Source organism: Notolepis coatsorum (assembly GCF_963971535.1).
Source record: "Notolepis coatsorum genome assembly, chromosome: 1".
NCBI classification, from domain to species: domain Eukaryota; kingdom Metazoa; phylum Chordata; class Actinopteri; order Aulopiformes; family Paralepididae; genus Notolepis; species Notolepis coatsorum.
In genome coordinates, this window is record NC_140165.1 from 164,441,893 (window position 1) to 164,467,036 (window position 25,144).

Sequence of the window (25,144 nt, forward strand, 5' to 3'; positions counted from 1 at the left end):
AAAACATTGATCTGGTCCAAGAAGCCCCAACAGGAGTACAAATATACATATATATATATATACATATACTGTACATACATACACACATATACACCAATAACAAAATAAAAACACAGTTAAGAATCATACACATAAGCAAATAAACAAACAAACAAACAAACATATGCACAGCCTATGTACAAAAGAAATAAACAGTTCATCTCTAGTCTTTACAGTTTTCTTCAATTGCATAAACACTCAAATCAAAAGTATTACACAATTATCAAAACCTTACACTCAAGGAGCAAAATATAGGCCCAGATTTGCACCCCTACAATGTCAGCCTCACTTTTTGCAAAACAATACACACAGTGATTTGCAAAACACTAAACACACTTGCATTACATTAGACACAGAATGTCAAATTACCACACATATGAGCCTATTGGTTAAACACAGCCATCAGATGCACAAACACACCATTGCTTAATTGTAGATACACAATCAGGTTTAAGCACTATAGAAATGCAGCAGGTGAGTTCACCTGTCTTCAACCAAAATGGAAGGAGAGTGAAGTACTGTACACAGAGAACGTGAAAATATACAATACATTCACCAAACACTACACAAGACAACCAATGATGCAGACTGATGAAAATATACATTTTCTCCCATTTTCCCAAATCAGTCAACATGGAGAATCACAACAAAAAAGTATCTTGCCAGATCCAGCTAGGCAAAGAGATAATGTCTAGTATTTTCTGGTTAAATGTTTTCAAAAATGTTTACTGTAATTTTAACCTGTACTGGATACAGTATTTTATGTTTGTCTGATATTTGCTGAGCTTACAGTGTTATGCACATAGTAGCATGAAAACTGGGACATGTATTGTTGTGATTCTCCATGTTGAAATGTTGACTGATTTGGTTATATGGAGAGAACATTTATATTTTCATCAGTCTGCATCATTGATTTGGGTATATGGAGAGAAAATGTTATTTTTTTCATCAGTCTGCATCATTGATTTGGGTATATGTAGATAAATAAATTATATTTTCATCAGTCTACAGCATTGGTCTTGTGTAGTGTTTGGTGAATTTATTGTATATTTGCACATTCTCTGCGTACTTCACTTACAGTACTCTAATCACTGAGAAGTAGAATTGCTAAATGTGTTTTAGGTTAAGCACAGCAGTGTGTGTAACTGGTTCAAACAGAATTAATTCATATGAAACGTGTGTTTCATATGGTAACAAAATGTAGTTTTTATAAATTAGTGTATGGTTTTGACAAGTGTTTAATTTAGCAAAGGATCTGAGGTGTTCTGATAATTGTGTGTGTTGTTGTGCTAATTGTGTGTTTTGAAACACCGGGCCCCCTTTTCAAAATCATGCTTAGGCAATCGAAAAAAAACTGTATTGTGTTTCATTATATACATTATGTTTCAGTCTTCTCATAAAAAAAATATTAGATTTTTGGGTCTTTTCCTGCCTTTGGTCCACTTTGCATTCACATCTCAAATGAACCGCAGCAGGGTTCACTTGCAAGAGTGAATGAGCTGTCACACCACCCCAAACCAACCGGACTATCTGAGGAAATGAACCGGGGTTCGATTAAAGCTTATTATAGGACACTGGACATGGGTATGGATGGCTCCAGGTGCTGCTGCGTTAAAGTGCACATCTTCAATATCTGTACTATTTAAAAGCACAGTGCAGTACACACTCAAAGGTTATCGCACCTCAGAGATGGCAGTGGACATGTATGACAGGACAAAGGCCATATGTAATGGCCTTTGGATTGAGGAACATACTACCAGCCAAAGGAGGAAGCAGAAAAGGATGGACGAGTATGTAGTTGAGTCATATTGTGGCACAAGCTCAGACCTCAGCTCAGGAGATCAGCTGAGACAGAGACTGTTCTATCCAGTCGTCGACAGAATGCTGCAAGAGCTTGATAGCAGGTTCTCATGAGTTGGATAACAACTTATGAGAGGCATACAGGCATGTTATCCAGCATCAGACCAGTTTCTCTCAGTGGAATTGCTGCAACCCCTCGCCACACATTACAATATCCAACTATTGCCAGAGGAGATCACAGTTGCAAAGTGTTTCCTGGTCAGGACAGGCAGAGATGCAGTCCCTACAGTAGTATGCAGTAGTAAAGAAGGCGAAACAGCGCCTCTACCACCATAAGGAAGTTCAGAGTATCGGGGAAGATACTACAGTCCTTCTACTCAGGAGCTGTAGAGAGCATCTTGACCGGAAACATCACTGCCTGGTATGGAAACAGCACGGCACAGGACAAGAAGGCCTTACAGAGAGTGGTGCGCTCAGCCGAGCGTACCACGGGTATTGCACTACCTCCCCTGCAGGTTCTATACAACAAGAGGTGCAAATCCAGAGCCTGCAGAATAATGAAAGACCCCCACCACCCCAATAACAGCCTGTTTCAGCTGCTGAGGTCAGGCAGACACCTGCGAACCCCAGCTACTAGGACAGAGAGGCTTAGGCTCAGCTTCTTCCCCCAGGCCATCAGAGTCTTGAACAATGAACATTGAGTACCACAGAACACTGAACTATCCACACATAAGCACACATGAGCACACACACGACACGCACGCTGTGCACGCTCACACACTAGCAGCCACTTTGACACTTTAACATGAGCGGGCACACACTCATGCCGCACACACCCACACTTATTGCCAAAAGGAAAGGCCACTTTAAACTAGTATTAGCAACAGTAACAGTGTATTGCACTACCAAAGCTACCTAGCATGTCCTATATACTCTGTAAATAACTATGTACAAATGCCGAGATGTCACACCATGTTGCCTGTTACCTGTTATTACACAATGTTTTTTGTATTGGATTCTATTATATGTTGTACCACTGTATTGCACATCGTTGCGGGCAAGACCACCCGCATTTCATTGTATACTCGTATGCCGTGACAAATAAAACTCTTGACTTGACTTGACTTGACTACTATCCAAAGTGTCTTTTCCCTCCTGGATGATAATAATAATAATAATAATAATAATAATAATAATAATAATAATAATAATAATAATAATAATAATAATAATAATAATAATAATAATAATAATAATAATAATAATAATAATAATAATAATAATAATAATAATAATAATAATAATAATAATAATAATAATAATAATAATAATAATAATAATAATAATAATAATAATAATAATAATAATAATAATAATAATAATAATAACAATAATAATAATAATAAAAAAAATTATAGGATCAAATGAAAACTACTTACTAAAAATGGATGTTTAAAAGTCCTAAAAACCAACAAAAAATACCAAACACTAACAAACATTCAGCACAGACAATGGGGATGCTGACATTAAAAAAAAAGTAAAAAAAAAAAAAAAAAATGTAATTTAAAATGTTTTTTATTTTTAGATCCGGGGCTAGGAGAAAAACATCCGGGGCTAAAGCCCCGGAAGCCCAGGGCTAACAACGCCACTGGTGGGGATCACAAGAGGCTACACAATACCATAGTATCACCATACTAGACTCACAATATTGTAATATCACCATATTGCAAACCATTGAGATAAATTGCAATCTATTACCTTTTTTCAACTGCAAATTATGTCAAGCAAAACAAATATGTATTTTCTTAAAATGTTGATACTTGCCGTCACTGTATGGATATAATATGTGTGATATATTGCTGTATGGATTTCCCATCCACCCTTAATTCACGCGCAGGCAGTGGTTCTGCACTGTATCATGCTTGTTTACTTAAAGGGGAACTATTTTATTTATTCTTTCACTATTTGGGCACTTTTACACAATTCCTGTGAGCTTGGGCCTGGATTGATTGTTTAGATCACTAGCATGTGCTATATAAAGGATTGTGTTATTTTTTGCCCATTTTGAGTCTAACATGGTCAGGAAACCCATCTACACAGTCAGTTCTTAAAGAAGTGAAATGACAGATCCTGCTGTGACTAATTGTTGTTTCTTTGGTCCGTAGGTCAATGTAATTCCCGCGTGTATCAGAGCCTTAACCAAGATGCTGTACTGTCCATATTGCCGAGGCGTGCCGGGTCTGAAAGCATGTCACAACTACTGTCTAAACGTCATGAGGGGCTGTCTGGCCAACCAGGCGGATCTTGATCCTGAGTGGAACCTCTTCATTGGTAAGAGCAAGAAAACTAATAAATGTATATGTTCCTTTTCTTGTTTTCTCTATGTCTTTCACTATCTATCTGTCTTTTGTGTGTGCATGTGTGTTTGTGTACACTTGTGTTTGTATGTTTGAGTCTGCCTCCATGCTGCATGTTACTTTCCTAAGCCAGTGTCTCTGAATAGCTGCCGTGAGAATGTGGCAGGATGTGGCGTGTTCGATTCAGCTGTAAAGGCTTTCCAGAGAGACGAACACTAAAGTCTTATTTATGCAACCATTCTGGGTTTTTTCTCCCCTGTCTGAAATGGGGTTTGCTATCCCTGGTACCCTGGCATACTGCTTAAGCTCTGGTCCCTGCTGTTTTGGATTGATAAAGGAGAGCACATCCTAAGCAAACACATTTTCTATAGTGTATCCAGCTGAGCTCGGTGAGTAATACAATACTTCAGTTGGACTATGGCTGTCTGCTGTAAACCCTCATGTTAAAAGGATATCAAGGAGAAATATGTACTGTATGTTGTAAAGCCTTTTTCCCCGAGTGTTTTGTAGGCCAATGCTTTCATCTGTTATGTACCCCCCACCCCCACCTCTACCCCCACACCCTGAGAAAAGAAACCCACGTCCCTGCGGATCATGTGTCGAATAAAAAAGCACCTCTGAGCCGATACAGTCTTCTGATGGGTCCGTTGGTAGAGAGAGATACCGTTGTGCGAAGAAGTGTTGCTTGTTCTATCTCTCCCGACGGTAGGCTTGGGTACCGAACTCTGTATTATTAAGGGTACCGACCGAATTACAGGTGCCCTTTTTGAAAAAAAAAAAAAAAATTTTTTTTTTTTTTTTTTACCGTTACGCATATAGACTCTCCTTCCAACTGAAAAATGTCAGGATAGAATCAAAATATTAGGTAAAGAGAGAGAGATGCCCCATATTCCATTACAGTTTGCACGGCCTCCTCAGCGTGCCTCTCCGCGGACCTATATGGTGATGATGATGATAGAAACCGCTGTTGAATGCTGGTATTACACTCACTGAGGGACACGAAGAAGTCAAGTCCGATGGGATTTGGGAATCTCAAATACAAATCGGGATTGGAATAAAAAATGCATTTATATTAAACAATACAGAATATACAGCACTTCTTGGGGTCTGTAGCGTAAGCACTTATTCCCTCCCCCCTGAACATTTATGGAGATGTATGGGCCTTTTAAGTCAGTGATAAAAGTGTCTTTCAAGGATAAGTGAGCTCCTGCACTGATTATTATAGTTCAATATTAAATATTTGATCACCAAAACCCCCCAAAAAGCATAAAAAGGGGGCCCACCGCCCGAAAAGGGCCCTTAAAAATCGCGCTCGCGCGCTGCGCACGCTCGGTTAATATATACACACAAGTGTAGTGCCCTTTTCAGCCTTTGAGCACCTGCCCCTCTAAAGTCCTGTGCACGTCCTTGCTACCCAGTACTGATTCACTCTAGATCAATCGCTACCAAATGTCGGTACCTTTACATAAGAGTGTAATATTACTAGGGATGCACGATAATTATCGGGCCCATATCAGCAATTATGACGTCATCCCGATAAACCCGATAACGTTATTAATAGCTCCGATAATATAATATATTTTTTGGTAAAAGAAATGCGGTGTGGGTGAATTGGAATGAAGTGCGTTTGTTTTGACTGTATGCTCCTCCCGTTTTGTCAGTACTGTGCTACGACTGACAGCGTGTGGTTTAGGAACAGGGCGTTTTACACAAATCCAGCGCTCTCTTTCTTGGCTGTGACGTAGCCACGCAAGTTAACGTTAACAACAAAGATGGCTGCGTCGGTACTCGGAGTTTCAGAGGAAAAAAATCGCTTGCTATTTGTAATAAATGCAATGCAGAAGTTCCACAAGGAGGGAAAAGGGCAACAACTTGCAATACATCCAGCCCGACGGGTCATCTGCGGCATCACCACCGCCACGACGGTGTGTTATTGTGTTAACTTAGAAGCCCACGACGACGCGAGGAGCTAAGCAAAGCTAGCCCCTTCCATGGCTGTGATGCAACCCTCGGTTGAATACGCAGTCACTTATTGCTCCGTAGTAGCCAGGTTACTTTGCACCACCAAGGACTGCTTAAAAGCTAGCGGCTTGAGCCCTTGGGTCATTTCTGTCAAACGACTCGTCAATAGGTACAAGCGTGCTCGCGCCGTCGTCGCGGGCCCCCAACACCGTGGCGGTGGTGATGCCGCAGGTGACCCGTTGTTGTGGTGGTGATGTGAGGTGGTGATGTGTCCACTCAAAGCCTCTTTTTCAAGGCTCCGCTTTGAAAAAAGAAGAACAAAAAGCTTCGAGCGTCTTAGGTTGGATGCACCACAAGCTGTTGACGGATTGTGAATTTTCATTTGGAAAAATAAATATGGTCACTTTATCAGTCAAAACTGTTGTCTTGGCTTTTGTTTCTGTTGTCTGGTTAGGTCACATTTAAGTTGGTGTTAAGTTATTGTCCTGGGAAGTCTTTTTATGTATTATTATTGTATTGTGATATGTTTTGTTTCATGTTGAAAAAAAAAAGTTTGATAAAAAGAAATATATACATTAAAAAAAAATGTATAATACAATAAATATCGGTTATCGATATCGGTTATCGGCTTGAGGAGCATAAAGTTATCGGTATCGGTGTCAAAAAAGCAATATCGTGCATCCCTAAATATTACTAGTTCGCCCGTAACTCCAGCATCATTAACACCACGGTAACTCCCCTCCATATATCTGACACTTTTTCATATCCTTCTCAGTAACTATTATGAGAAGGATAACCATCCATCCCAACCCATTCCCACCACAGTTAGGACAGCCGAAACCCGACCAATCTTTTGCCGTCGACTAAAAACACTTTTTCACTTTTTCAATCAATATCTCAAATGAAAAACAATTATAATAATAAATAAAACACCAACCTTCTTACTGTCTTATACTATCATGCACTCGCCCTACTATACTAATATGTCTTAACTACTATGCACTCAACACTGCAACACCAACGTTGTTGTTTGATGATCAAAGCAATTGGCTAAAAGCTTTATCAAAGTTTATCAGTGAGCTGGATGCAATCCTACCTGGAGGGGAGAGAACAGATGGTGGAGGTTAATGGTACTCTACCCCCCCCCCCCCCCCTCACAGTGAGCTGTGGTGTTCCACAAGGAAGCATACTAGGACTGCTACTGTTCCTAATTTATGCAAATTGCATGTCGTCAGCTTGTGACTGCAACTTGTTCTTGTTCGCGGATGACTCAGCCCTGCTGGTCAGAATCTGCACCTGGCTCGCTGATAACAAACTATCATTACACCTGGGTAAAACAGAGTACATTCTCTTCGGATCAAATAACAAACTCAGCAAGACCGACGGCTTCTCAGTTACAGTGGGTGACAATATTGTCACAAGGAAAGATGAAATTACATACCTAGGTTTAGGTTCCATCCTACGACTATGCTTGCACCTCATGGTACCAAAGCACCTCAAAGGCGCTAAAAACAAGATTACAAACATCACAAAACAAACTGGTCAGACTTCTACTTGACCTTACCCCTAGAACCCACCTCACCCCTGCCCACTTTGACAACCTAGGATGGCTTAGAGTAGACGACAGAGTACAGCAACTTGCAATGGGCCTGGTCTACAAGATACACTATATGACTAAGGTACACATGTACATGTCAAAATACTTCCCAAAGGTCAGTGAATACCACGACCACAACACCAGAGCAAGCTCAACAAATCATGTTAAACCCAGATTCGGCTCAAACAAGGGACTAAACACGTTTCGCAATTATGCCACATCAATGTGGAACGCCCTACCCAAAGCTGTAAAGGAATGTGAATCCCTACCCACATTCAAAACCGCTCTTAAAGAGCACCTACGGGAGGCTGTAATTCGAAACTGGCCACCATAAATGTCCAAACCCCCCCACCCCCACCTAATAGACAGTCTCCTCCCCACCGCATGTATATATTCTCTCCCTGCCGTATGTATATTTCTCTCCCACCCACCCACCCCCTCCAAATGTACAGTCTCCTCCGCACCGTATGTATATATTCTCTCCCCACCGTATGTAATGTACAGTCACCTCCCCATCATATGATACTCTGTCAGGATCTATGGGTAACAGTACTGTATATTTGAATATTGTATATGTCACAAATGTAACAGTACTAAATACATGTATGTCATGTATGTCCCTATGCCATAAATGTCATGTATGTTGTGTATGTCATAAATGTCACTATGAATTGAAAATGGGGGACCCTGATGTAAACAAGACAAACGTCTTTCTCTGGTCTGCATCCCCTTAACAATTGTGTGTATTGAGCCGTACTGTATTGTACCCATTATGCAATCTGTTAAATAAAGTTTTCATTCATTCATTCGTGCATTAATTCGTTCATTCGTGCATTCATTCATTCATTCATTCATTCATTCATTCATTCATTCATTCATTGTGGGCGGCGTGGCTCAGGGGTAGAGCGTGTCGTCCAATGATCGAAGGGTTGGTGGTTCGAATCCCGCTCAAGCCCATGTCCATCCCACTGCCGTTGTGTCCTTGGGCAAGACACTTAACCTACTTGCCTCGTATGAATGTGTATGCATGTGAATGAATGTTGGTGGTGGTCGGAGGGGCCGTAGGTGTTGATTATTCGCCACGCTTCCGTGAGTCTGCCTCAGGGCAGCTCTGGCTGCAATTGTAGCTTACCACCACCGGTATGACTGTGTATGAACGAATAATGGACTCTGTGAAGCGCTCTGGGTCTCATGAAGAGCGCTATATAAATCCAAGTCATTATTATTATTATTATTATTCATTCATTCATTCATCATTGTTACTCAATTGTAAGAGTTGTACCCTTCCTGCTGACTTGCCGTACAGGACTTGTGAGTCGCTTTGGATAAAAGTGTCAGCTAAATGACTAAATGTAAATGTAGACAAGAGGGAGCCATATATATATATATATGAAGTGTAAGTGTAATATGAAGTGTATATGAAGTGTAATATGAAGTGTAATATGAAGTGTAAGTGTAATTTTCATAACGCGATAATTTGCTGTGTAATTAATTAATCTAATGAATGCAATAAATTGACAGCCCTTATATATATATATATATATATATATATATGTCAGAATGCAGGTAGGTGAATTCCAATGGTTGAAGGCAATCACAGAGACAGAGAGTGTTTACTCTTGAACAGGTTCGACTTTAATAGTAAGAACACAGAGTAAATTCTAAGAGAGAACAAGTGCTAAAAGCACAAGTGTAAGATAAGGTAAATGGGAGCTTATTGGAGGTCCACAGTAGAACCGTCCGCGTTATCCCCGAACGCAATTAGTGAAGACCTGACAATGGACAAGCAGAAGAGAGGTATGTTAAATAGAGACCAAATACCAACATTCCACACACACCCCCGTGACAGCCAATCAGGAACCACCCCCTAAGTGACAGCACTAATTGACAGGGAAATGACAGGTGACAAGCCAGTGACAGATGCCAGGAATGTGGGTGGTCACCGACCGAGGTCGGTGTCCAGAACGTAACAGTACCCTCCCCCGACGAACGGCACCAGACGTTCACCTAGGAGCCTCGGGATTCAGCCGCCGGAAATCAACGATCAGGCTGGGATCTAAAATATCCCTTTGAGGCACCCAAGAACGCTCTTCTATCCCGTACCCCTCCCAATCCACCAAGAACTGAAACCCCCTACCCCTCCGCCTACAACCCAGTATCCTCCGCACCGTGTAAATGGGTTGACCGCCAATAAACCGGGGCGGAGGAACCACAGGCAGTGGCGGGGCCAAGGGCGATGAGAGGAATGGCTTCAACAGGGACCACATGACACGTCGGATGAACCTCATAGAGCTCGGAAGTCGTAACTTGTAAGCCACTGGATTAACCCGATGAATCACTTTAAATGGTCCTATAAAGCGAGGAGCCAGCTTCTTGGATTCCACCCGGAGAGGGAGATCCCGGGTGGAAAGCCAAACCCGCTGCCCTGGACGGTAAACTGGAGCCGGACGACGCTTACGGTTAGCCTGCCGTTGGGTACTAACCGAAACCTTCTGTAGCGCCTTCCGAACCTGTTTCCACGTCCTGCGACAGCGAGCCACATGTGCCTGGGCCGAGGGCACCTCCGCCTCCTGCTCCTGCTCGGGAAACAGAGGAGGTTGAAAACCATACTGGCACTGAAAGGGAGACATACCGGTAGAAGAGGAGAGAAGGGTATTATGCGCGTACTCAGCCCAAGCCAACCTCCTACTCCCCGTTGCCGGACTACCGGCAACGTAACACCTCAAGACCCCCTCCAAATCCTGGTTGACCCTCTCCGTCTGTCCGTTCGACTGTGGATGGAACCCAGACGACAGACTGACAGAGGCGCCGAGGCCGGCGGCAAACGCCTTCCAGAACCTGGAGGCGAACTGAGGACCCCGGTCCGACACGATATCTACTGGCAGCCCGTGGACCCGAAAGACATGCTGTATAATTAAATCAGCAGTCTCCCGGGCCGAAGGAAGCTTGGGGAGAGGGACAAAGTGAGCCGCCTTAGAGAACCGATCCACCACCAACCCGTCCGAAAGGGGAAGACCAGAAATAAAGTCCAGAGATATGTGTGACCAGGGTCGTTTAGGAATAGGAAGTGGTCGGAGGAGACCCGCCGGTGCCCGTCGAGAGGTCTTACTACGTGCGCACACCGGACAGGCCGCCACAAAGGAACGCGTATCCCCCTCCACTGTCGGCCACCAGAACCTCCTACGGATAAATTCCAGGGTCCTGGTTGCCCCTGGGTGGCTGGTGAGGGATGACGCATGTGCCCACTGTAGCAAGCGTGAGCGCGCCACCTTGGGAACATACGACCGTCCCGGAGGACCCCCACCAGGATCGGGCTCCCGCGTTAGCGCCGACCTTACCACCTTCTCTATGCCCCAAGACACGGGTGCCAAAATTAAGGCCGGTGGAATAATGGGATGGGGCTGCTCCTCCCGCCCAGGAAGATCAAACTGGCGTGACAACGCGTCAGGTTTGATATTCTTGGAGCCGGGTCTATAGGAGATGGTATATCGAAATCGTGTGAAGAACAACGTCCACCTGGCCTGGCGAGCGTTAAGGCGTTTAGCCCCTTGGATGTAAGCCAAGTTCTTATGGTCAGTCCAAATAATGAAAGGATGTGCCGCCCCCTCCAACCAATGTCTCCACTCCTCCAGTGCCAATTTGATCGCCAATAACTCCCGATTACCCACGTCGTAATTACGCTCGGCTGGTGACAGACGGCGAGAAAAAAAAGCACACGGGTGCACTTTCCCATCCTTTAAGCATCTCTGAGAGAGCACCCCCCCCACCGCGACGTCAGAGGCATCCACCTCCACAATGAACGGAACCTCCGCGTCATGGCGGATCAATACAGGAGCGGATGTAAAACGACGTTTAAGATCGCAGAAGGCCGACTCAGCCCTAGGCGACCATTCAAAGCCAGGGAGAGAGGCCTTAGTGAGAGCTGTTAAGGGATTGGCTAAGGCGCTAAAATTGCGAATAAAGCGCCTGTAAAAATTTGCAAAGCCCAAAAACCGTTGTAACCCCTTGAGCGACGAAGGCCGTGGCCAGTCCAAAACTGCACTCACCTTGGCTGGATCCATGCGCAGATCGCCCTTCGTCAACACAAAGCCCAGGAAGGACACGGTGTCCGTGTGAAACACACACTTCTCAGCCTTAACGAATAGTTGATGCTTGAGGAGACGGTCTAGCACCTCCCGAACGTGCATTTGGTGTTGCACCATATCGCGAGAAAAAATCAGGATATCATCTAAGTAGACAAACACCGACACCCCAATCAAGTCTCGCAGCACGTCGTTAACCAGGGCTTGGAAGACTGCCGGAGCATTAGCCAAACCAAAGGGCATGACCAAATACTCATAGTGCCCATTGGGTGTGTTAAATGCAGTCTTCCACTCGTCTCCCTCTCTAATCCTGACCAGGTTGTATGCATTACGTAAGTCAAGTTTAGAAAAGACCTGTGCCCCCTGTAAGCACTCAAAGGCCGTGTCCATGAGGGGTAAAGGATATCGGTTCTTGATGGAAACGTCATTCAATCCCCTATAATCAATGCATGGGCGCTGATCCCCATCCTTTTTATCAACAAAAAAGAAGCCAGCGCTGGCAGGGGAAGTGGAAGGGCGTATGTGCCCCGCAAGCAATGCCTCCTCTATGTAGGTGTTCATGGCCAAGGTTTCGGGGCGTGAGAGAGAGAACATTCGCCCGCGAGGCGGGGAGGTACCGGGTAGAAGATTAATGGGACAGTCGTATGATCTATGAGGCGGAAGTGCTTTAGCACGCGTCTTGCTAAAAACGTCCGCCAGGTCCCAATAGATCTCAGGCACCCCTATTAAATCGGGATTAGAGGGTAGATCAGAATCTGCCACGCTCCCCACCATCCTGGAGAAAGAGGGAGGAGACAAAAGAGAAGAGGGGGGGGGAGACAAGGGTTTGGGCAAACTCCCGCTGACGATCGACTTGACGTCGGCCGCCGTTGAGAGTTCGCCCGTGCTCCAATTAATGACACGAACACATGACGACAACCAGGGATGACCCAACACCATGACAGAATAGGGGGAAAAGATGACAAAAAAAGTAACCCATTCCCACTCCCCACCCTCCACCCGGATGTGTAAGGGAACTGTGCGCTGGGTGACGCTCCCACTGCCCAGGGGCCGACCGTCCAGGGCATAGACTGGTAAGGGAACCCCTAAGTCCTCCACCGGGGTTCCCCACTCCTTCACCAATCCCACGTGAATAAAATTGCCCGCCGCCCCTGAGTCAATGAGAGCCTTAGTTCCCCTAATGTCACCCCCACAGTTGATCGCCACCTCAAAAAATGTGCGAGAGTCCGTGGTTTTGGCAGGAATGAGCCCACCTGCTGGCGCCCTCTCGAGGCCCGACGGCGCACCTTCCATCCCCGATTGGCGCCGAGCCGATACAGCCTGGACCCGACAGCTGCCGAAGCGGTGACCGGTGCGGCCGCACCGGAAGCAGCGTCGCTCTTTGATGAAGCGCTGCCTCTCGTCGTCCGAGAGCGACAGCGCTCCAAGCTGCATGGATTCATCACCCAGTGGCCCACTCGTGTAATGCATGGAATTATCAACACCAGGAGAAGAAGGAAAACATACCTGGGGCTGGGTGTTGTTGACATGCTCCTTCTCCCTCTCCCGGTGCCGATTATCCATCTTGATGGTGGTGTTGATCAGCACTTCCAGCTGCTCGGGGATCTCACGCGCGGAGAGAGCATCTCGCATCCGCGCTGAGAGTCCCCTGACGAACAGAACCACGCAGACGTTCTCCGCCCAAGCTGTCTCCCGAGCCAAGATCCTAAATTTGATAGCATAAGCTGCGACAGTGCGGAGGCCCTGCCGGCAGTCGAGAAGGCGACCACCAGCCTCGAAGATCGAGAGTACCCGGGAAGTATCGAATACTCTTCTCAATTCCCGGGTAAAGGCGTCCAGACTGTCGCAGATTATCGCCCCTGCCTCTAATTCCGCCGTAGCCCAGGAGAGAGCTTCGCCGGTGAGCAGTGTGATAATATACGCTACCTGCGCTGTCTCCGATGGAAATGATCGTGGTTGCAGCCGGAAAACGAGTAGACACTGGGTGATGAATTCCCGACAACCATCCGGTGATCCGTCATAGCGAGCGGGCGCCTGCAGATGTGGTTCGCGGGACCGCTCCTGGACCCCGAACCCCCCCCGACTTTCCTCTGCGTGGAGCGCTGCTTCCCCCGCCGCCGACTGCACACCAGCCACTCCTTCTTGGGCTTGTCGAGCTGTGGCCAACGCCGACTGCGCCACCGCTTGGGATGATCCGACGACCCCATTGAGTCGGATTAACTCGGCGCTGACCAGCTGCTGATGTTCCTCCATCCGTGTCTGGGCTGCTCCCTGCGTCCGGAGCATCTCCATGATGGCCTCCATGGAATTCTGATGGTCAGGTCTTCTGTCAGAATGCAGGTAGGTGAATTCCAATGGTTGAAGGCAATCACAGAGACAGAGAGTGTTTACTCTTGAACAGGTTCGACTTTAATAGTAAGAACACAGAGTAAATTCTAAGAGAGAACAAGTGCTAAAAGCACAAGTGTAAGATAAGGTAAATGGGAGCTTATTGGAGGTCCACAGTATATATATATATATATATATATATATATATATATATAAACTAAAAGGAGAAAACCTTCAAAGGAAAGAAGGGACCGCACACTCCACAGGACTCGTTTTTGCTTATTTATTGTTTGCACAACGCGTTTCGCTGTCGCTTCCTCAGGTGCTATATATATATATATTAGGGCTGTCAATTTATTGCATTCATTAGATTAATTAATTACACAGCAAATTATCGCGTTATGAAAATTACACTTACACTTCACCAATGAGAGTCCTCGCTGCCAGGTGAAAAAAGTGTCACTGGCTGTCGCCGCGCGTATCGGAGGAAGCGTGCGATTGACTTCACGATTACCTTGTACCGACCAGCAGGGACGTGCACAGGACTTTAGAGGGGCAGGTGCTCAAAGGCTGAAAAGGGCACTACACTTGTGTCTATATATTAAGCGAGCGCGCATAGCGCGCGAGCACGATTTTTAAGGGCCCTTTTCGGGCGGGGGGCCCCCTTTTTATGCTTTTTGGGGGTTTTGGTGATCAAATATTGAATATTGAACTATAATAATCAGTGCAGGAGCTCACTTATCCTTGAAAGACACTTTTATCACTGACTTAAAAGGCCCATACATCTCCATAAATGTTCAGGGGGGAGGGAATAAGTGCTTACCCTACAGACCCCAAGAAGTGCTGTATATTCTGTATTGTTTAATATAAATGCATTTTTTATTCCAATCCCGATTTGTATTTGAGATTCCCAAATCCCATCGGACTTGACTTCTTTGTGTCCCTCAATGAGTGTAATACCAGCATTCAACAGCGGTTTCTATCATGATCATCATCACCACCCACGCTATGCATAAAATATATAGGTCCGCGGAGAGGCGTGCTGAGGATGCCGTGCAAACTGCAATGGAATATGGGGCATCTCTCTCTCTTTACCTAATATTTTGATTCTATCCTGACATTTTTCAGTTGGAAGGGCAGTCTACATGTGTAACAGTAAAAAGAAAAAAAAAAAAGAAAAAAAAAATTCAAAAAGGGCACTTTTTTGATGAGGCTCAAAAAGGCAGGTGCTCAGGCACCCCTTGGCCTCTATGTGTGCACGTGCCTGCCGACCAGTAGGAGAACATGCGCATAACAAACAGGTAGGGGGGGGGGGGGGGAATTGACAGAACAACCAAAAATTGGGACGTGGGAGAAAACAGAGAAAAATTTGAGAGAAAAAAATAAATAAAAAATACACATTTACAGACTTTTTTTTAATATGGGCTATTTGCATGTTCTTGGTATCTGATTCTAGGGACATCTATGGATCTCAGGGAATGTATTTCCAGTGTCAGAAATACTGTGTCTGTTACTAGGCTTGAGTAAATTGGAATGAACCAAATGAGAATATCAATTAAATTATTTTTATCTTTGACTGTGAATAACACTATGCTCAAATTGACCAGACCTTAAAAATCTAAGCAAATGAATAACGGGAAGATGATTAAACAGAACGTTTTGTAGATACAGTAGTGAATTCTGCCATCCGGACACATGCAATTTGAAATATGATTATAGAATATAGAATATCAGGCATAAAATGGTTATGCGATTAAAATGTGATTAATTAGATTAATTAATTACAAATCCTGTAATTAATTAGATAATCTTTTTTGTATTGCCTGACAGCACTAACATATATATATATATGGATATATGGATATATATAGGCTATTACTCTCCCATCTCTTGGGTCTTTGGAAAGACCAGACGAGGTCAGAGGAGTTTGATAATATTTACTGAGGATGGCCAGATAATGTTGATATTTAAATATTAAAAAACACAATACATGATTGTGTGATTTATTTTGTATGGTTTGTTGCAAAATGTTGACATTGAGAGTTTTCTTTTTTACAACATAATTATTTTTTGTTATTACAGAGATAGTTAAGTACCGGAAAAAGGTACCATTGGGTAACAATACTGAATTCCAGCAACTGGTGCAGTTACCGGTAACGGTTCAAAAGTAAACGGTACCCAACCCTACCCCCGATGGCGCCTCTGACATCTAAGTAGCACGGCTCTGCGACTGCGATACATTCAGAGATGCAGTATATTCTATCTATACAAAACTATGCTATGCTAACTGTATAAATAGCTATAGACTATATACTAAAACTAAACACAATACACAACGTATATTCTATCTATACAAATGCCTCACATTCACCCATTCATTCACACACCGACAGTGGAGGCAGCCATGCAAGGTGCCAACATGCTTATCGGGAGCAGTTAGGGGTTAGGTGTATTTGCTCAAGGACACTTCAACACGCTGCCGGGAGGAGCCAGAGTCGAACCTTCAGATTACCAGACGACCGCTCTACCTCTTGAGCCACTGTGTGTCCCTGTATGTATTACCACAAAGGGAGGTCGCACTCGACATTGATGGAGAAAATCGTTGTCAGGTTTCGACGGAGACGGCCTCGAGGTGCGGAGATAGCAATCTTTCTTTTTTCCCGCAAAGACGTCACTTTTGTTTTTGTGAGGATCGAGCGGCCTTCCTTTACGTTTGTGTTGTGTTGTGATTACATGTGGGACCCTGCAGGGCGTCTCTCTCTCTCTCTCTCTCTCTCTCTCTCTCTCTCTCTCTCTCTCTCTCTCTCTCTATCTCTCTCTCTCTCTCTCTCTCTCTTTCTCTCTCTCTCTCTCTCTATCTCTCTCTCTCTCTCTCTCTCTCTCTCTCTCTATCTCCCTCCCTCCCTCCCTCTCTCACATTGTGATTCAATGCTGACATTCTCCATTCACTTTGTCTCGCTAAAACATTTCGATTAGCTTACCATGCAACTTTCAAGAAATGTCGATCCTTTTAGAGATGGTCTCTCCTGAACGTGTCACAGCTCAATTCTCACCACTGGAGCACGTCGCCGCGGCATCACTGAAGTGTATGGATCGGCCTGGCAGGGGGACCCGCTCATTACCATCGCCCGAGTCATCGCGTATTAGAAGGGGTTAGATCAGCCTTTGTAAAAGCACAGCCCTCGTTTTGTAAGAGCATTTGATGGCATTTACCTGTAGCCTTCGCTCATGCTTAAATGTCCCCGTCGATACAATTGATGGGCAGGACCCCGGGGGGTGTGGAAATCCTGTCTTCTCCTCCGGTATGATCTAAAGGAGGAGAGGGAAGATGTCTTCGCCTCCGGTATGATCTAAAGGAGGAGAGGGAAGATGTCTTCGCCTCCGGTATGATCTAAAGGAGGAGAGGGAAGATGTTGTCCCCTCTGGTATGATCTAAAGGAGGAGAGGGAAGATGTTGTCCCCTCCGGTATGATCTAAAGGAGGAGAGGGAAGATGTTGTCCCCTCCGGTATGATCTAAAGGAGGAGAGGGAAGATGTCTTCGCCTCCGGTATGATCTAAAGGAGGAGAGGGAAGATGTTGTCCCCTCCGGTATGATCTAAAGGAGGAGAGGGAAGATGTTGTCCCCTCCGGTATGATCTAAAGGAGGAGAGGGAAGATGTTGTCCCCTCCGGTATGATCTAAAGGAGGAGAGGGAAGATGTTGTCCCCTCCGGTATGATCTAAAGGAGGAGAGGGAAGATGTTGTCCCCTCCGGTATGATCTAAAGGAGGAGAGGGAAGATGTTGTCCCCTCCGGTATGATCTAAAGGAGGAGAGGGAAGATGTCTTCGCCTCCGGTATGATCTAAAGGAGGAGAGGGAAGATGTTGTCCCCTCCGGTATGATCTAAAGGAGGAGAGGGAAGATGTCTTCGCCTCCGGTATGATCTAAAGGAGGAGAGGGAAGATGTTGTCCCCTCCGGTATGATCTAAAGGAGGAGAGGGAAGATGTTGTCCCCTCCGGTATGATCTAAAGGAGGAGAGGGAAGATGTTGTCCCCTCCGGTATGATCTAAAGGAGGAGAGGGAAGATGTACGAGGTGGTTTTTCTGATGAAGTTGCTGGCGTCTGGCCAACTTAGGGGATGTCAGGTTTAAACATTTTATTACATGTTTTTGTGCTGCTTTCATCTGCAGCCCAAAGTGCTTAACGGCAATAAAATAGACATAAAACGAGCATTTCAATGAAGAGGCAATAAGAAAAATGGTAAAAGCAATGCAGGTAATAACAATACAACAAAAGCATCAGAGATGGCAGAAAATAGCAGAAAATAACATAATTCTCATTTACAACACAATAATCACAATGTGGATGTAGTGAGAGCAAAGTGGCAGAATACATTAAACGGCCATGGTGAAGAGATACGTTTTTAGCTTTTAGCTTACTCTAAAATATTTAGTGATCTAGCCTCCCTAATGTCCATAAGTAGGGTGTTCCATTGCTTTGGTGCGTAATTAGCAAAGGATGCATCCTCAATAAAAAATGTTGTCTGTTGCTGGGAATCTTCAATAAACCAGTAGTAGATTATTGTAATGTTCTTGGTGGCACATGGTTGACTGTTGCATTTAGGGCTTTGTATTGTGAATCTATGTACCCTATATCCCTGCCCCCATGCTGCGTTGACACCCACATTTCCCCAAGGAGATTAATAAAGGATCATCTTATCTTCTCTTAAGGACGAGGACCTAAAAATCAATTCATGTTAATTTAAAATGTTACCAAATGATTGGATTAAATCAGTTTTAAGCTCAGCTGTTCATGTCAGCATAAATATGTTAGACTTTCTCCACTGACCACAGTTAAATTGGACATGAAATCTGTACATTCACTTATCATAACAGGAGGCTGATGATTTCCAATTCCTGTGACCTCTCAGGGACAACACACAACACTCAAGTCAACTACATATCCCATACTGTGTTAGAGCAATCTGATGGAGAGTCAGTCCACTGTACACATCAAATCCAAATAAAGGGATAGTTCAGATGTCTACATTCCTTGTAGACAATACACACCTGGGAGGACCACGGTCCCCACAGCCCCAAGCCCTCCTCAAGAGCCACACAAAATACAACTACACCAAACTGGCGTATACCCCTATACCTCTTTATGATAGCATGTACAACAATGCAGTCCACATTAAACGTCTAGCCACTTTGTCAGTTGTCAATTTTTTTTTAATATATATATATATATATTTTTTTTTTATAATCTTTTAAACATACACATAAACATAACAACATAAAATTAGATATACAAGCATTAATTAACAGTACACCTCCAATTTAAATCACGATTTGAATAAATGTATTATACAAGAAATATACCTAATACTTGCTATCTAATACCCTACATACATATGCTCTCGCTCGCTCCCCCCCCCCCCCCTCCCCCCCCCCCCCGGACCCCCACTTAGATAGTCAGTTGTCAATTTATTATAATTAGCTCTCAGGATGGATAGGTTATGCAGTTTATTTGGGTCATTATCATTATAAATCTCACTCTCTGTTTTTTTTTTATTTGATCCTCTAATGTCCATAATTATTGGTTTTGTAGTTTAATTTTAGCACTGGAATAACAAATCATTTCTCCTCTTATATAGGCTTTAAATGCCTCCCAGCTAATGATGGTGGTGGTTTCGTCCGTATTTAGTTAAAAATATTTCAATATTTCAAGTTTCAAGTTTCTTTATTAGTTGTCATACAGAAGTACAGAATACTTTTATATAAAATGCTTTTTTTCTGTTATGCTCCAGAGATTGTGCTAGATACAAATAGATAAGTATAAAATAAGTATAGTGTATAAAATAGAAGTCAAGTACGTAGACAAAAGTGTTCATTCATACATATACATACAATGCAGAGTAGAAAAGTAACTGAGTTACAATACAATACTATATACTATACAGTGCAATGCAGAAATGGGATGAGGTACAATTTAGGTACAATTTACAGTAAGGTGTAATGAGGTATGAGTAGTAGTGCAAATTATTTACCAATAAATATAAAGTGTGTTTAGGTGTCTAAAGTGGGTAAAGTGGGTGCTGCAGTGAGTTGTTTGTTTAAAGCATGGGTCTCAAACTCAATTTACCTGGGGGCCGCTGGAGGTAGAGTCTGGGTGAGGCTGGGCCGCATCAAATATTCCACAAAAAAGGGTTTCAAGTATTCTAAAAAAAAGTACAACTGATCCAATCTTCTCAATCTTTAGCAATGACATTTCAGAACATGAACAGTTCTTCAGCACATTAACGGTTCTTTAGAACATAGGCTGCTCAGTGGTGTCAGTGGACTCATCCACAGCTATGGAAATGCACTCAATTTTTTTATTCTATCACAAGCTGTTTAATCAAATCACCAGCCAGTATTTCAGTTATTCTGGTTGCTGTGCTATCTGAGGGGGATTTGCTCTTGTTTGCCTTCAAACATGGTCTCCATCACTTCAGTCATACATTATTTTATTATGTATGCATCAGAGAATGGCTTCTTGTGTTTAGCCAAAACCCACGCCACTGAGTGAGGACTTGGTTGCTTGTTCTTGTTGTGACATTGATTTAACAATAATTCTGCTTGCAGCTTGATATGATGATTTCATTCCATTTATTTTTGTGGTTCTTAGCACTGAATTTTGAGGAAAGGTTGCATAAAAAAAACTGTTTTGTTTCGTAGTAGCATTTCAAATTGCCACTCTTCACAAGAGCTACCGTTTCTTGGCATATTAGGCTGTAAAGTTTGACAAAGTTGAACAAAGTGCTGTACAAGTCCCACAACATTATTTTTTATTTTTTTTAAATAGTATTTTAATTTTAATTTTTTTACTTTGATGTCAAGAGGGGGGCGCAAAATATCATCCACCGGGCCGCAATTGGCCCGTGGGCCGCGAGTTTGAGACCCCTGGTTTAAAGTGAGTGTGTGCGTGTGGATGTGTGTGCTGTGAGTGCATTTGATGGTTGTTACATAGTGTTATTGTCATTTAGCATTCTGATGGCCTGATGATAGAAGCTTCTTCTGAGATTTATCGATGCAATCTCCCACAAATTTCACAAAGGGTGTGTCCTGTAATAGATACACTTGTCATCTCCATCTCAAATGTTTCTCAATCCTACCCAATCATATCTCCATAGATATTGCTGCATGATCACTGATCACAATACTATTGTACCAACATTTTGTTTTAGTTCCATGGGGAAAAAAATCAATACATGAATGTGTTTTATATAAGCTTGAGTAACAGGAGTACTCCCTTTTTTATGGGTTCTGCATCCTCCAGACTTCCGCTAATCTTAATTTGTTAATATAGTTAATCAATGTTTTAACCGCTTATCAAGCAGGCAGAAAAGTGGCAATTTTTTAACTTTAACTTGAGGACTGCATACTTTTTTTGCAAACCAAAACAACATACTTTATACTTATAGCACATGCATGAGCCTGGTCTCTTTTGAAAGAAAAAATATTCACTTTTAGTGCTAATGTAATAGAGTTACATAGGTCTGCACTTGAGTTGTAGAAAAACTTGTTACTCAAGTTTTTCTGTAGTAGTTAGTAGTCCATTAGCATGGTGTCAAAGATGCAAAGAAAAATCCTAATTCATATTCTCCTTTATTTCATCACAATTTAAGCAAGCCTAGTAATAGACAAAATATTTCTGACACTGGGAATACATTCACTGAGGTCCATAGATGTCCCTAGATACCAATAATATGCAAATGGACCTTGTAGAAGTGGAGCAATATTCCATTTACTTATCGCTGCTGTCGGGACAAAACCTCATAACTCCAAAAACCCAACTTATCAGCAGATGAAAAAAACGAACACAGATTTGAGGGTGAATAGAGTTAGGAGGTTTAGACAGATGATCGGTTTAATGCTTTCCCATTGTTTAAACTTTGTAAAACCCACACACACATATGGAGGATGATCTACATATTATTAAAAAAATATATATTAAAAAAATTGAGTTATGATGTTTTGTCCCGACAGCAGCGTTATGTATGTATTTTAGGCGGATTTTCAGAAAATAGGCTCCGGGCTTAAGAGGCTAACTACTGCAGAAGAACTTGAGTAACAAGTTTTTCTACAACTCAAGTTCAGACCTATGTTACTCTATTTCACTAGCACTAAAAGTGATCATTCTTTATGGTATCATAAACTTCAGAATGTTATCTTTCAAAAGAGACCAGGCGTGTATGCATGTGCTATAAGTATAAAGTATAGTATTTTGGTTTTGTAAAAAAGGTATGCAGTCCTCAAGAATGAAAACAGAAATGGCCACTTTTCTGCCTGCATGTTATTTTTTTTGAACAAATGTTTTTGATTGAACCTTTTTTAACATGAAACTAGACAAACAATACAGTAACAGTAATAATCAATGATAAATCACAGGACAATGACAGAAATAATAATAGCAATAATGACAGTCCAGTGATTAAATAAAATAAAATGTAGATTAAAAGACATAAAATAATAAATACAATACATGTGCTCTTGCTCGCTCTTCCTCGCTCTTTCCTTCCCCTTCCCTCCCCATCCACCCCCCCTCAGGACCCCCACTTGGACTATACATCCACTATTTCATTTAACATCAGAAAATTACAAGTTTATATGCTACCCTTTATCTTCTCCACCACAGCTACCCAGACTGCTATGCTGGCTTCATTAACACCTAAAATTCGTGCAGTAGATATCTCTAGATAAATCACATCGAGATAGGTAAGAACCCATACCTTCCGGCACATTTTATCCGGTTGGATCCAGCGTGACGCTATCAACTTTTTGGCAGCCGTAAGACCGGACAACATTTTTCTCTTAAGAGGTTGATAACTGAGAAACATCATTCAACAACAATACAGAAGGCAGTGTAGGTATGGTCAGAGATAAAAATTCTGATAATTGAGTGGTTACTTTTTCCCAGAAAATCTTAACAGGAGGGCACTCCCAATACATATGCATAAATGTACCAAGAGCACCGTTTAAACACAAGGAGCATCGAGGGTCTTGTCTGAGACCCATTAGGTGCAAACGTCTAGGAGTCAGGTAAGTCCTATGAACAAAATTAAGATTAATCTGTTGGTGATCCGGGTTGCGTGATGATAGCAGAACGTTTGCCCAGACTGCATCCCAATCAAAATCTACTTCCAAGTTTGGGATATCCTTCCTCCAAACAGAGTCTAGGGGAAGGACCTCATATGAGGACGTAAGTAAGTGACGATAAAAGTCAGAGACGAAGCCTCTCGATGTCTCCTTTTCATAAAATAATTTGTGAAATATTTTGTGCTCAAGTGGAATATTTAATGGGACTCCGTGAGCCTTCAAAGCTGCTCTTAATTGTAGATAGAAAAAATTTGTGGAACTGGTGAGGTTAAATTTGTTAAATATATCTTGATAACTGCAGAAACCATGGTCATCGAAGATATCCCCCAATGTGTGTATGACTTTCTTTTCCCATCTAGGAAATCTGATAGGTTGTTGTGCAATAAGGAGTAAATTGTTATTAAATTGGGGAGAATGACTGTGCCATTTATGGTGGTTAGTACACTTTTTCTGTGTGTCACGCCATATCCGGATCACATGTGTAATAAGAGGGCCAAATCTCAAGTTGCATTGCTTAATTGATAAGTTGGTGTACACTATATCCTGCAGTCTATGTGGTGCTACTATGGTCTCCTCTAATGGTCTCCAGGATACCGATGCTTGAGAATCAAACCAGGTGATCAGTGGTCTTAAAGAGAACGCTTTAAAATAATAGTTGAAGTCTGGAAAGGCTAAACCCCCGTCGGCTTTATTTCTCTGTGCAGTGGACGTTTGTTGTTCCAAATAAATGTATATGCAGCGGAGTGTAATTTTTGCCAGTAAACAACAGGAGGGAGTAACGGCAACATCGAGCTGAAGAAGTTAATTCTGGGTAAAACATTCATCTTAACTATTGACGCTCGGGCCTGTAATGAGTTTTAAAATGTTGACCACCTGCCGAAGTCATTTGTGATCCTATCTAGCAATCCGGAATAATTATACTTCACCGTTTGGATTATAGTGGGGAATATTTCAACTCCAAGACATCTAAAGTGTTCTACCATGGGTATATTTGCTGGGAGGATGGTAGCCTTCACAGTCACATTAAGTGGAAGGAAGGCCGATTTTGGCCAGTTTATCTTAAATCCCGATAGATTGCCAAAATCATCTATTAGTTTGAGAAGATGAGGTAGGGAGGTGGTAGGGTTTTGCATGAACAATATTACATCGTCCGCATATAAGCTAATGTGATGCTGTGTGCCCTTAATTGAGATTGGCGCTATGGACTGGGATTGTCTTATGTACTGTGCCAAAGGCTCTAGGGATAGAGCAAATAGTTCGGGACTAAGAGGACAACCCTGTCTGGACGAGCGCGACACAGGGAAGTGTGGGGAGCAGAATTTACCTGTTAAAATCATGGCTGATGGATCTGTATATAGTACTTTGATCATATTAATGAACCCATCTCCTAACCTCATCCTTCTAAGTACTGCCCATAAATAAGACCATTCCTTTTTTTGAAATTATCTTTTTATTGATTTTCACCATGGTCCATACAAACAATATCTTGACTTCGCCTTCATTTGTCTCCGCCTTCTGCAGTACAAATTGCATCAATTGTTAACACTTTGAGCGCCACGCCGTTTTTTTCTTTTTTACCCCCTTGAATGCCACGGTCCACTCCCAATGTTAACGTTAACATCGCCTAATCTATGTTTTAAATTATGGCTATGTGTCTAATCTGCCCGTCGCTTATCAAATAATCATTTTCCAGTCAGTGTTGTCAAGGTTTTTTATCGCTTCATTTCCGTTTGAGAGCATTTTGAAAAGCACCCGTTTTTCAGGTGAAAAACAACCTATTCTATGATAATCGCCTTTTACTGGAATATTCCAGAACGTTGATATTTGTCGGCCTATTTATGAATTGTTTTCAAATAAA

General features: G+C 42.9%; 1 protein-coding gene across 1 annotated transcript in view; it reads left to right on the forward strand.

Annotated features, from left to right (window-relative positions):
• The window catches only part of LOC311223399 (glypican-6-like), a gene marked incomplete at its 3' end in the record, with an annotated part of 851,697 nt that overhangs the window by 468,995 nt on the left and 357,558 nt on the right, over positions 1-25,144 (forward strand). The window contains exon 4 of the mRNA XM_084308187.1: positions 4,005-4,170. Coding sequence (XP_084164313.1) covers positions 4,005-4,170 — 166 coding nt within the window. The remainder of the gene's footprint in view (positions 1-4,004; positions 4,171-25,144) is intronic.